The sequence below is a fragment of the Vidua chalybeata genome, chromosome 3 (assembly GCF_026979565.1).
Source record: "Vidua chalybeata isolate OUT-0048 chromosome 3, bVidCha1 merged haplotype, whole genome shotgun sequence".
NCBI classification, from domain to species: domain Eukaryota; kingdom Metazoa; phylum Chordata; class Aves; order Passeriformes; family Viduidae; genus Vidua; species Vidua chalybeata.
Window position 1 is genome coordinate 91,497,156 of NC_071532.1, and position 14,245 is coordinate 91,511,400.

Below are 14,245 nucleotides of genomic sequence, written 5' to 3' on the forward strand. Positions count from 1 at the left end.
ATTTAAAATTGTAATAACTCAAGCAGTGTCACTCAAGAAGCGACACTCCAGAGTTAGCATTCAGAGATAGATATTATCTACTCTTTTTTTTTTTTTTTTTCCTGTTTGTGTGGGGCATAGCTATATCAATTTCATGACAGGACCTGGCCAGGAAAAAAGCTTCAGTGATGTAAATTTTGAATCGTGATCCAGTCACTTTGAAGGGTGGTCCAGTCGCTTTGAGTCTTACTCCTGCTCAGAGCATGGATAATTTCAAAGTTGTGTCAGATTGCTCAAGGCTTTCCCTAGTTGAAAATTTAATCTCTCCATGGATGAAGATTCTAAAGTCTCTCTGGAAACCTTTTATGGTTCCCAGCTGCCCTCATTCTCACATCCAATTTAAATTAGAATTTTACAGATTACATCTACTACTTTTTCTCCTGTTGTGGGTCTGTGAAAAGATTCTGTTTCCATTCTGCCTCTTTCCTAAACTAAACAGTGCTGTTAGATTTTCACATACCCTCCACTTTTCCAGTCTGAATAATCCTTTTCCTCCATCCTCTTGTCTTATACAATGTGTTCTTCAGCATCTAGAAGTTATACTGGCCATTCTCTGGGCTTGTTCTACTCTGTCACTGTCAGTGTCTCTTTTGTCCTGAAGGACCCTAGGCTGGACAAAGCATTCTTAAGTGTCAAGCAGATGAGCTCTCTCTCTTTAGCTGCTGGTTGTGCTCTTGCTCATGCACCCTATACAATGTAAGCTTTCAATACTTCAGAGGTGCACCATACACTCAGCTTGTGTTTCACTAGGACTTTGAGTCCTTTTGTCAGAGCTGCGACCTAGCAACTAATTTTTGCATGAAATGATCCTGGTCCAGGTATAGGACTTTGCATTTCTGTTTTGGGATTTCATGAGATTTCAGTTATTCTTCCAGCTTGTTAAATCCTGCCATAAAAGTCTGTCTGAATGGCAGTCCTGCCCTTCAACACATCAGCCCATGATATCCTGTTGAAATCTGCTCTGCTGAAGTCCAAGGTGTTGATTCTATAAATTGCCTTTTTCACTTCCCTCAAGATATTCAGCTAATGATTATTGTAACAACAGTTGCTGTTAAATATGATTTATGTGAATGCTCTTTGCTCATACATCAGGTTGGCCTGTCCAGTACCTACATTTAAAAAAAATGTGTTATCAGGAATCTAGTAGTGATATCAGGTATCTAGCTAGAGGGCATTGCTTACCCTCTGCTATGCTGCCATCTGGAGATGCTGGGGTGATTACAGTCTCTGATGATAACCAGACCTTGTGTCTGGGAAACTTCTAGTACTTGAACAGTTTTGATCACTTAACCAGGTGGCCTGTAGCAGATATTCATAATAGTGACCTCTCTTGACTTTCTCTTCTCATTCTAGCCTACAGGAGCTCAAAAGCATATTGCCTATAGTGCAGCAGAGAGAGCTCTGTTAATTCAAGATCCTACTTTGTGTAAGGTGCAACTTCTCCTTTCTTTCCTGCATTTCCTAAGAATCTGTGTCTATCCATTGGAGCCCTCCATTCAGATGAATTGTCCCACCACAGTTCTGCAACTGTATATGCACTTTCAGTTTGTCCAGTGTGCATCCCATGGAGCACATTTTTGCACAGACACTTCAAATGGCTTCATGTCATTTTGTGAGAGGGAGGGAGAGAAACATTCATTGCCTCATCCCCATGTCTTCTCCCCTGGGCCTATTCTCCCATTTGCTTTTAGGTTTTGATGTTTGTCCATGAGCTCTCTTCACTCGGTCAGTAGAACTCTTGCCCTCTTCAGCCAGGCAGATCCTATGTCTCCCCTCCTGTCCTCATTCCTTGAAGCAGACCCTGTGGTCAAAGAGGTCAAAGCCCTGTTTGCCCAGCAGCAGCTCCTTAGTAAAGTGCTGTTCTGCTGGAATCTGATACTCCTACCTGAACTTTTGCCCTTGTATTAAGGAGAACCCCTCTGGTCTCCTGTGCTCTTCAGCCTGTTCTCCCTTTACTAGACACCCTTTACTGCTACTGCCACCAGTCCCTTGGCAGGTACCTATGTGGATGAGCAGCAAAGGGCAGTTGTTTTATCCAGTAATGGTTACTTATGACTGAGGGCTCCTATATCCAAATTCCTCACAGCAAGGAAATATTTTATACTTTTCTGCTCTCCAAAATAAATGCAAGGGTTAATAATAAAAAAAACCAAAAAAAAAATTTTGGCCAAGTCTGTTTTTGTGCTTGATTTCAATCAGTTCTCAATGGAGATTTCTTTTACTAGTGCTTCCAAACAGAAAGAAACAAAAATTTTCTAACCATTCAGTGTCTGATCTTAGAGGACTGGGTTTGGCTTTTTTTGTTCTTTTAATAAGAGGTAGCAAACAGGTGTCAGAAAAATATACATAAGTTTATGGCATCATCAGTGTCTACTAAATATTTCTTATATTTCTGCAGATACTGTCTGTTTTGGCACTGTTTGCCTGCATAAAAATACCTTTCACAAGACTGAAATTCTGTCCATAATTTGTAACTCTGTGAATTTAACCTTCTAATAAAAAATCAGATGTGGTCCTAAACCTCCTGCAGACCTTACATGAAATCCAAAGAATTCTGTGCACATTCTGAGAAGAAATGAGGATCATAACAGAGAGGTTATTTAACAGTTAATGACTTATGTGAGCTAAGCCATTGCCTTAGTGAACTTTTAGAATTCATGTGGAATGTGGATTTGATGAGATATTTTAGACATTTCTTATTTTATTTCATTTTATCAGTCTGGAGCATATGCCATGAGGTAGCCCTTTCCATTCACTATGACTTCAAGCATGACATGTTCCCCTATTGTTTCTCTAAAGAACCTTGATCTTTTCCATGAAAGCATCTTTTGTTACAGTTCTGTTTCCAGATGGTATCCTTCTTTCTTGTCATCATAAACTAATTTCATGGTACACATTCAAGATAACATAACAGAGTTAATAAAGCTCTGAAGCTTACTAAAAAATTGTAACAGCCTTTTTCTCTGTGGTATGTTTCCCTAGTTTTGCTGATACTGAAAAAATACTACTTTCTGCAGTTTTGTTGCATAATAACTCCAGAAACATTAAGAAGCTGGTGTCCCATAATTTATACATTGTCTAACTATATAACTGCTGGTTTTGCTAGAAGAATTCCTAGTGGATTGCTAAGTCTCCTGGAAGATGTAGACAGCATTGACTCTTCTCTTTGCCATTTTTTTTCCCTGGCTGCTGCTCAATTTCAGAAAATCTCCTTTTGAAGTGTAGCCATAGTGAGAGTGGTGGAGCTGGATTGTGCTGAAGGCTTATTGATGACTTTGAATGAATTCTGAACAGAAATCAAATGAGTCAATGCCATTTTTAGAAAGTTTAGAGAATTTCACTGTTAAGACATATGCTTTTTTTTTCTTTCAATAAAAACCCTGGATCCCTGAAATTGGAAACAATCCCCAGAGAAAAGTTCAAATGTAAATCCTGAAAGATGAGGCTATTATTAAAACCTAGTCCTGTTTTTTCATAAGGTAAATAAGAGCAACTATGGATTTTCCAGCTATTATAAGAAAGCTGGGAAGTTTACCATGAGTTTCTGAAAAAAAAATTATATAGGTATATACAAATACACTTACAAATTATACTTTTGTATACTTACAAAAATACTCAGAAAGAATCAATGGCCAACCTATATTCTGTTAAGATGTGTTTTTCTTTTTTCCTGAGAATTAAAAAGTTCTTTTTTGACTCAATCTCAGCTACCATAATAGTGTCACCCAAAACATCTGCCTTCTTTTTCTTGAGGTTGAAATACTGTGCAGTACAATCTGAAACATTTTGAAAGTTAATTTCATTCTCTTCAGTAGTTCCACTAATAGCTGATTTATGATATGTGACTACTTCTAAATGAACTTTGTATAATTAGGTTCTCAATTCTCAGTAATTTTGAGAATCCCTAGTTGATTATAGTTGCATGAGTCAAGATTTTTATGAAGCTAACATTAGGAATACAAATTGGATTAGTGATATTACAATGGTAAGCTTTTTCTCACAATAAAAATAGCTGTGAAGGAAAGAACATGCAATATATTATCATTAAAAACACATCTATCTATTGGAGGGAAAATAAAGAAGACAATAAAGTAAAAAAGATCCTATTGCAGAAAAGTCCAAAAGGAACAAGTAATAATTATCAGGTTTCAGATTTAAGAACTACTGTTGGAGAAATATTGTGGTTAAAATATATATTTTTACATACACACACATATATTTATATATGTGTAAAATCAAAAAAGGTATTCCTTGATAAAGGATGAAAGGAAAAAGAGTCTGTGATTCACTTAGAGTAAAATGAACTGAACAGAGAGACGTAGAGCTGATGTTTTTGAAAAAAATAACAAAGAGAAATTTATGATTTTCTTGTTATCCATATCTTCTGAGGTAGCAAGCAATTCTGTTATAATTTCTTCTCAGCCTCTGATGTTTAGACAAATACTGTTTTCTAAGTTTAAGGAGGGGAAAATATCCCATTTTTATCCATGTTTACAATTGTAAAAAATTAAAAAGGAAAATAAAAAGAACATTTTCCAATAATTTTGCTTATTGATTTTGCATTACATGATGAAATGAGAATATTTTCTTTTTATTCACCCTATAGTCTCTAGAGTGACATAGTAGATTCCTATCTGAGAAATTTTGTTCACTTCCATAATAATCTGATTCAGTGCAGTATTTATATTGAGATGAAATTTGGAAAAAGCCCTCATTGTAACTAGTCAAATAAGAAATCAGAGAGTGTTTCAGGAAAAGCAAATAGGAAACCAATCACTGTGTCGTTTCTTACATGGTAGTATGGGACCAGTAGATAACATGTAGAGATTTAAGGACACGGATACAAGTAGTTTTATATATCTGTGTGTGTGTATGTGTGTGTATGTATAGATATATATTTCCACACACATATATCTGCATTTAGATGTTATGGTTCTAGCATGTGGCAGTAGGTATAGAGTGACCTGATAAAAAAAGAAAAGATGCCAGGTCAAAGCTTGGTTTGTGAAATAAGGGGCCTGGAAGTTGGGAACAAGTGAAAAACTGAGATGACCAGCACAATGAAAACTAGCAGAGGTATCCAGAATGACATGGTAAAGTCGAAGAACGGAAAAGAAAACTTTAGCCTGACCATAAGCAATATGAGCAAAGTTAAGACGAGAGAAAGATTCATTTATTAAAGTGAAAATCAAACCTCAGAGGCAGTCATAAAAATATGGATTTGATAAATGCCCATAGACTTCTGAGAATAACTGGATTAAATTTAATAATAATTTAAAAAAAAAGTGAAATTTTCAACAATCATTAATTTGGTGTCAAAGAATTCAGCCTTTTCTCTTTTTGCCTTAAAATTAGGACTTTACTGTTCATTTGTTGTAGACTGTTATTTTAAGGGATTATTATCAGCTTCAAAAACATTTTCTCAAGTGAAGGATAATCACTGGAAAACAGTTTAGGATACTTAACTGAAAAAGAAGATAATATTTACAAGATATCCTGAAGACTGATCTTTTATTTTTGGGGAGAGAGAGTATGAGATTACTGCTGATTAATTTTTTAACTTCTTAATTAACTGTCTTCTCTTATAACCATGTTTTTGCATAAAAAACATGTGTTAGAGTGTTAGAGTTGGGATTTTGATTTTAAGTTTGCTCAAGTATAAACTATCAATTCAGAAAATCACTTTTCTGTCAGAGTAGTATATAATTAGTCCATCACTATTTCTGTAGTATTTGAAGTATGTAATTTTTTTACTATTAGATCAGTTATCCAGAGTGGATGGAGAAGAAATAGGTCTTTTTAATATAATAAACTGATGTGATCGAATAAATAATTAAAGATTACTAAATGAAGCAAAATGTTTACAAAATAATAATAAAAAAAAAAAAACCTAGTGCAAGATTACCCATCTGAGTTCAGTATTCTCAGGGCCCATAACTGTAGAATGACCCCACTGAGGTCTACTTAGATCAAGCTCACTGGAATGTCAAAGCTAAAATGTTCAAAGTAATGCTGCAGCTGAAATGGTTGCCCACAGATCCCTAAACAAACTGCATTAATTTTTGTGTTTCTATTTTTACATACTATTAGCTTCATGTGAGAAATATGATAATTTAATACATGTAAAATAGATTCTGTTTTGCTAAACCACAGTAATTTCTGAAATTTTAACCAACCCCCCTAAAAATTCTACTTAGAGAGCAATCCAAATTATTTTGAAGTGCCCTTTGACAACCATGTAGATAGAAATAAAATTAATCTTAGATGCATGATCTAATGAGTATTTAATTTATGTGAAGTTGATCAACAGCAAGAGAAGAAATTGAGAAAGGGACACAAATTGATTAGAGCACTTAGCTGAGATGCAGTACATCTGGATTCAAGTGATGATAGAAAAAAACCCAAGCAACTTCTAGCAAGTTTCTATTTTTTGTAACACAGAAAAGAAGCAGAGGTGTTGGCTGTTACCTATTCAAAATAAAGTCTGTAAAAAACTAAAATAGTAAAGAAGATGAGGAAGTAGAGGTGTATATTTTGATGGTTAAATAGCTGTCTACCTGTTGGAATTAAATTAGATAAATGTGCTATCAGACGAATGCATAATGCTACACTATTGTAACACTTTGTGATGTCTTTGGTCATTCTGAATCTGCGGTTTAGCAGCTTGACAGTTGGCAATGACACACTAAAATTTTCTTTTAATCTTTTCATTTAGATAATGTGCTTGTTTCTGTGTTTTTGTCAGTAAGACATTTTAAAATGGTAATTTTAAAGTCCCATTTTAAAAAGGCTATTACCAAACTTCTCATACTAACCTTTTTGGAAATATACAGCACATGTGTTTGTGAAAGCAGTCATTCACCATTATTTCATAGATGTGTTCTCTATACTGAAGATTTTTTTTAATTAATTACAATTATCTACTTTCTCACAAACAAACTACAGAAAAATGTCATTTAATAAAAAAATTGAATACATTTTAGAATCATAGAATGTCTAAAGTTGGAAGGGAGCCATAAGGATCCTTGACTCCAACTCCCTGAAGGCCTAAAATTAAACCACATGGCTAAGAATGAGCAATATTGAGCTCCAACTGGCCTGTGCCATGACCATTTTCCTAGGGAGCCTGATCCAGTGATTGGCCAGTCTCCCAGAGAAGACCCTTTTCCTAATGTCCAGTCTGAGCTTCCTCTGACACAGCTTCATTCTGTTCCCTTGTGTCCTCTCCATGGTCACCAGGTCAAGGTCAACATGTCCCTCTCTGCTGCCTGCCTGGAGTAGTTGCAGAGGGTCATAAGGCCATCCCTCAGCCTTCTCCAGGCTGAACAAGACAAGGGACCTCAGCCACTCTTCCTAAGTCTTGCCCTTAAGACCTCCTCTGCACACACTCTGATAGTTTGATATCCTTCATAGATTGAGACACCCAGAACTGCACACAGTGCCTGAGGTGGGGCCATTCCAGAGCTATGCAGCGTGGGATAGTCACCCATGCCCAGCTGGTGATGCCCAACACTCCCCAGGACACGGCTGGCCCTCCTGGCTGTCTGGGCACTGCTGACTCATGTCCACCTTGCTGTCAACACAAACCCCCAGATCTCTACATGGATGTGCTCTCCAGCATCAATAAAGAAAGAACTTTTTCAGAGAAGCTTTTTATTAAGGATTGCTAAATAATTTAGGCCCATGGCTCATTTAGAACCCTCTAAGGCTTCCATTTTCTTTAATTGATAAGACTTATAAAATGTGACTCAAAATGACAATATGTCATTTGATGATGATTCATAAAGTATCACTCAAGTGTTTAATTGCACCTATGCTATTACTAGTGATAGATAAGGGAATGTCTACTAATGACATAAGAAGAAAAAACTTTATTACTATGAATTTTATGTACTTTAAAGCACCACTATGTTTTTATCACTTATATTCAAAGAGTAGTGTAGTAATGTGATTTTCCACATGAAGAACTTTCAATATAAACTTCAAGTAGAAAAGACAATTCAAATATTTAAATTCAAATTCTAAGTTAATTTTGAAAGATTCTTAATAAATTTTGAAAGGTTAGGTTAGTATTTAAGTTTTTTGCTCTGTTTTGTTTTTATTATGCAATAAATGTTCTTTGCCTAAACATTTTATTATGTGATATATTAAAAAAGGCACATAGAATACAGAACACTGCACTCTGGAAAGCATTTATTTGGTGACAAGAGAAAAGTCCTGTAAAAAATGATTGAATGTTCAAAAGGTATATAAACCAATTCAAATGAAGTTTTCTAAGATACTGGTTTTGTTCTTACTTCATCCTTGGCTATCTGCTCATCAAGGCATGCATCTCACTTGTAGCAAGATTCATTTATGCAAAATACAGCTTACTAAAATTGTCAGATTATTATTTTTGGTGGAATTACTCTTTTTAGCTTGAAGAAAAATGAAAGGTTTTTCATTGACTTCCACAGTGGTACTTCTCATTTTTTGCATGCATAAACTTGATGGATATATTTATCTGTTTTATCTAAGTTACACATCTATACAGTATACATATTTTTTGTCAAGTGGTGCCAGCCATATGTTTTTGCATGTGTACTTTATATGAGATGCATATTCTCTACATTCAGAGCACTTAATTCCTGTCTACTGAGAGATCCAAATGTTTGTAGCTTTATACTTCAAGTAGTCATTTATGCTGATACAAACAGCATTTTGTGCAGTTGCTTACAACTTGAAAATAACCATAAGTGTTTGGAATTAATTGCTTGCACATTTTAAAATGCAATTTGTAAATCACATAGAGTTTGAATTCATGAAGCCTCAAGCACTATCTGCTATCAAATTACTGCAAGCACAGTGATGCGCTAAGATTCCTGAGCAGCAACTCTCTCAAAAGCATAACATAGAGAAGGCCGTGGCCAAAAACGATGATCAGTACAAGGAGGCCAACTCGCTCTGGAACCGCCTGTGTAAGGCCAGACTTTTTGTGTCCTACCCTATGAGCAGTGTGGCCACATCCTGCCTTCCTGCACTCACTTAAGCAATGCATTAGGCTTTACTATTCAACAATCTGGTTGCCTTAGCCTGTGTGCCACTTGTGATGAAGGAAATACCCACATCTGTCAGAGTGAAAATACTCTTTGGTTCAGGCTGGTTTCTGTGGTCTTACCTAGCTGACCAATGTTTTCTTTCTGTTTCTGTGTTAGCTTGACTTCTTGCAAACCTCTTCAGAATGGTGTTGTGAATATATTAAAAGGCTCTGCATCCCATTGGGCAGATAGTGTAGTAGTCTGAGTTCCTTCAGCTGTCATGTACGGTGTATAAATTTAGATTTTTGCATGTGGTTGCCAGTAATAATAAACTACATTTCAGCTGCAAAATTCTGAGCTTTAGAGCTCAAAGATTATTCAAGGGCTCTATAGCAGGAACAGTGAGGAGTATTTTATTTAACACTAGCATGTTACTTAAAGTCAGTATAAACAATGAGAGATGGTATAATTGAGGATGCTGTCATACAAAAATTTAACAGCAGCAGCTACTACCAAAGAGATATGGATGACTTAGGATTTTGCTTTTCTTGCTGGTTACCCTACATGGGAAAAGTCTGCCTCATAGCTTTCAAGAATACAGGTGGAACTGTTATGTGTTAGAAACTGAAACTTAAAAGTGCAGGTACAGGGTGTACAACATTATTTTATTTTTTCTCTTCTGACTTGGATGATGATCTGAAATGAAGTGCTAGAAAGTTATTTAAAAAATGAACAAAACACAAAGAAACAAAAAAATACAAAACTGCAACAGGAACAAAAATCCCCCAAAACACACACACACAGAAACACTGGAAAAAAGAGTCATTTTACATATCATTCAGTAACAAAACTCAACTCTCCTTTATGATTTATTATAGATTTGCCATAGTTTTCAAATTATTTTAATCTTTGAATGTATTATGTACCAGGAAATTTTACTCAGATTCTCAGTTTATCCATGGTTCTTTAATTTTCACTTCCTTTCCCCCTTTCATTCCTCAGCAGTACAATGGCCCTTTCAATATGCACTGTATAAAAAGCCAGAAATTGAGGAAGGAATCACAGAAATGGCCTGATTTCACCAACAAAAAAAATCTTTTAGGAAAGTCTATTCTAGTTCAATTCCTTCATTTTAAAAAGGAACAAACATTATAAATATCAGGGTCTAGAATGTAAGATACGAAATTTAATGAAGAAACATGACCTCCTCTGAAAAATTTGTGTCCCAAAAAATGTGTGTACCAAAAAATTAAATCAATAAGGCTTTGGTAGTCAAGGTTATGTTACATTTGTGTACGTCTAAATTTATTTTTGCATGTAAAAGTGTATAGATTGAGCCATTCAGCAGCTTTCTCTCTTATTTTTAGTCAAACTAATGCTCTATACATTACTTAAACATTAAAGATACTATTCTGTTTCTGCCTTTTTTGAAATTCTTCCATTTACTTTTGTCACTTATTGGCTATTTACCCCCTTTTAATAGTCTCCTTTTTCTTATGTTCCAACCAGTATTCTTCTTCATTTGATTCAAAAATCCTTTTTTTCTTCAAATATTCCTTTAAAACACACTTTGGCAGGCTTTCAATTATGATTGAGAAGAGCAGCTCTACTCCTACCCTTTTCTGTTGTCTTAATTAGCTATTCAGTTATTATCCTAATTAGACTATAAGTACCTTGTGTTATATACCTTGCCAAGCTATGTGTTTTTGAATCTCCACATGCACTTACAGTATGCAAATAATACCTAATGATAGTAGCAGTAAGTAAAGATGAGAAAAGAGATAAAAATAAAATGCTTCTCTTCTGATCCTTCTCCTGTGCAGAAATATTTTTAATTACCATTTCTTTGGCTTTCATTGCCACATTATCAAAAAGCAAAAGCCGCCTGATGAATTTTTAATTTCTTATGTCAATGAATTGTATGGATGACATATTTTCTTGGGTTAGCAAGGAAAATATAAGACATTTGCTAAATCCTTTGGCAAAATATTAAATAACATTCAAGATTTAGGAGAAAATTCCTATGGTTTTCATTTAAAAAAATGTTAATAATCATTAAAAATATACATTGTTAACTGATGATGCATGAACCTTGGAAGATCCATCTGGCAACAAAACCTTCTGAATTCATTTGTAATCTTTAAACATCCTGATTCGGAACCACAAAAACAAAAAGAGAAAGGATAGTATGATGTTATTAATGCTTCCTAGTTTAGGACAGTGAAAAATAGAGGAATTTTTTTTTTTCTGCAGTGTTGTTGTTGTTTTTTTTTTTTTTTAATAAGAAATAAATGAAAGAAAATAATTGTTCAATATTTTTAAATTTGTATCACAAAGAGTCTCACTGTGTTTCTGTGGTTTTGTGCCCAGTTCTTTTTTAGGCTTCTTCTGTCCACACATTTGCAGGGCCAGGTTCTCCAAATCAGCTCATAATAGTTGTCCCTGCTAACCTTCATTCTTGTTTGGCCTGGTGCTGAAGTGACACCAACAAGGAAAAAAAGTCAGAAAACCCAAACCAAAAACCTCTGCTGCTTAAAGGCCAGACAATATTCCATTCCATTCGCCTGGACAATATTTTGTTTCTGCGTGTGCATATTTATGGGTCCTCAGTGAGTAGAGAAGATCTGGGTTTATTGCAGAAGGATGGTGCTTCACTTGTTTGAAGTGCAGCTTCATTAGTAATTGATATTCTGTTTGTCAGCTGAAGGAGCTTGTGGAGGGACACTACGTGGGACAAGTGGAACTATTTCAAGTCCACACTTCCCTTCTGAGTATGAAAATAATGCTGATTGCACCTGGACCATATTGGCTGAACCAGGAGACACCATTGCTTTGGTCTTTACTGACTTCCAGTTAGAGGAAGGATATGACTTCCTAGAGATCAGTGGAACAGAAGCACCATCAATATGGTAAGTTGAAGATCTTTTAAAGATATCACTTCCTGTTTTTTCTTTTTTTGGTACCTAACTGAAAAGATGTCATAGGATATTTAAGATATTTTCTACCTATTAGCAATGGCCATTTTTTTTTGCTTCTTTTCCGGACCCTTTCACCTTTCAGAACTGAAAATAAAAATAGTTTCCTTCTGTTTCTTTCCACATCTTTGTCCTTCCTCTTATTTTCCTCCATCTGCCAGAGTTATATTTGTACAGTATCTTATCAGTGAGCATTTAATTCATGTTGCATATTTGAACTTGGTATAAGAACATTTTTTGATGTTGTGTCTTGAATGACATATTATGGTATTGTACTTCAGCATTGAAAGTAGTGAGCAAAAGTCTGCCTGAATAAAACAGGAATATATAGACACCTAATAGATGGCATCTTATTCTAAACAGGCTGTAATAGAGTCTCACTATGTGTACACATGTATGCAAGCATTACTATCTTATGTTAGCTGATGTTAAAACTGTTTGCTTAGCAATATTAGGGATTAGTAATTGTAATACCAAATCTACTTTCTCTGTACTAAGTAAAAGACGATAGTTCTGCCTGTGGGAATGGATTAAGCTGTGGAACAGTTTGTATTATAATTTCTTTGCAGCCTACATATGCAGGGTTTTCATCCTTTTCATCTCTGAGAATGTCTTGTGCTTGACATATGCACCATTGCTATAAAATTTAGCCTAGAAAAATGTAGATCTTCTCACAGATGACTGATGGTTATTATATTTAAAATGCCTTTCTAGAGACAGGAAGCAATCTCACTATTATTTTGATGTCATAACAGGCTAGACAGTCCAATATATATTTATAATTGTGAAGTTTTAGCTAGCATATGATCTTTTGAAAATCTGTCAATAAAAATGTGTGGTATTGACAACTATGTAAAAACTTTGGTTTAAAGACACATATAGATCTATGTCACTGATGCCAAGATGATTTTTTGCCTTTTCTTTTATATACTTTTTATATAACTTTTATGTATCCTCAGTATTCTTACTCGGCATACATACTTGTAATTCCTTAAGTCTGATAATTTAGCATAACCCTAGTATTTTGTTAGACCAAGAGATCAAACATCCTAAAGTCCTTGTAGTAGGAGGCCAGAAAACCCCACTATCTTGGAAAACCAAGGTCTTCTCTAGAACATATCCTGTAAACATATCCTGAGTTTTGGCCCATCCAGGGGGGAATTCTGTTGCCCTGTTCTTTTAAAAGTTTTCTATGCCTTCTGATGTTTACATATTTCTACTGGAGTTTCTCATGCACTGTCATGTAAATAATGATTGTTTTGCATTCTTCTTTATGGGAGGACAGAATTGATGGACTGTTGGTTTGACCAGTGTGGTTGGAGAGGTGGCAATTTCATCTTCCAATCCATTGTCACTTTTGGAATTCTATATATTGCAAGGTCAGAAATAAAACTTCCTCTTTTCCTTCTTTTGCATCAAGCGTGAACGTGTGAGTTATTTTGTGTTGTAGTGCAACAGAATTCCTCAGATGGAGGAATATCACGCCATTCATCCAGGCCTCCCACTGGGACATCTTTGTTAGATGTGCTAATTTGTAAAGTCTATAAATTGTATATGCAATCTATCATGTGTGTGCATTGCGGCGCATTCCACCTTGGCAAAATGGTGCACCATAATGATCCTTATTAAATACCAAGGTAAAAACCCCTTATCCCTTAGGCATGTCTGGCACTCAATTTTTTAAGACCAGGAAAAGGCATCATCACAAGATTACTCTCTAACATTTCCACATAAGCAAAAGTGTAATCGCAGTCAATGAAGCAGCTTGGTATCAAATTAAGTGCTCATGTCTGAAGAACAATGTGAATATCCCCTTGCCTCTTACTCATGCACAGACATGGACAACAATCATCAATGCAAAGTTTTCTTCTTAAGGGTTCTAAGGATCAGAAACTTAAATCTTGAAGGGGAAGATCTAATGCAATTTTGCTGCAACATATAAAAGTATGTCCATTTGATTTTGTTTAAGATACTCTATTAGACACTTTACAACATACTTGTGCTTTTGATTTCTGGTAATAAATAAAGTAGAATATGAGCAGAAGGCATTGGAAACATTCTGCATTGATCTCATGCAATATTGGTCTGTTTTACATTGGAACAGATATATAATAAGAATTTTATTTCTCCTAGAATTCAATCTCAACATTTTTCTTGTTTTCTGTGGTATGCTGTAGATCATTATTTATCACTGATCACTAAAACCTGGATTCA

The 14,245-nt window shown here is 35.1% G+C and overlaps 1 protein-coding gene across 1 annotated transcript in view; it reads left to right on the forward strand.

Moving 5' to 3' along the window:
* Nucleotides 1–14,245, forward strand: part of CSMD1 (CUB and Sushi multiple domains 1) — a 1,092,714-nt gene that overhangs the window by 554,624 nt on the left and 523,845 nt on the right. The window contains exon 5 of the mRNA XM_053939637.1: nucleotides 11,758–11,965. Coding sequence (XP_053795612.1) covers nucleotides 11,758–11,965 — 208 coding nt within the window. The remainder of the gene's footprint in view (nucleotides 1–11,757; nucleotides 11,966–14,245) is intronic.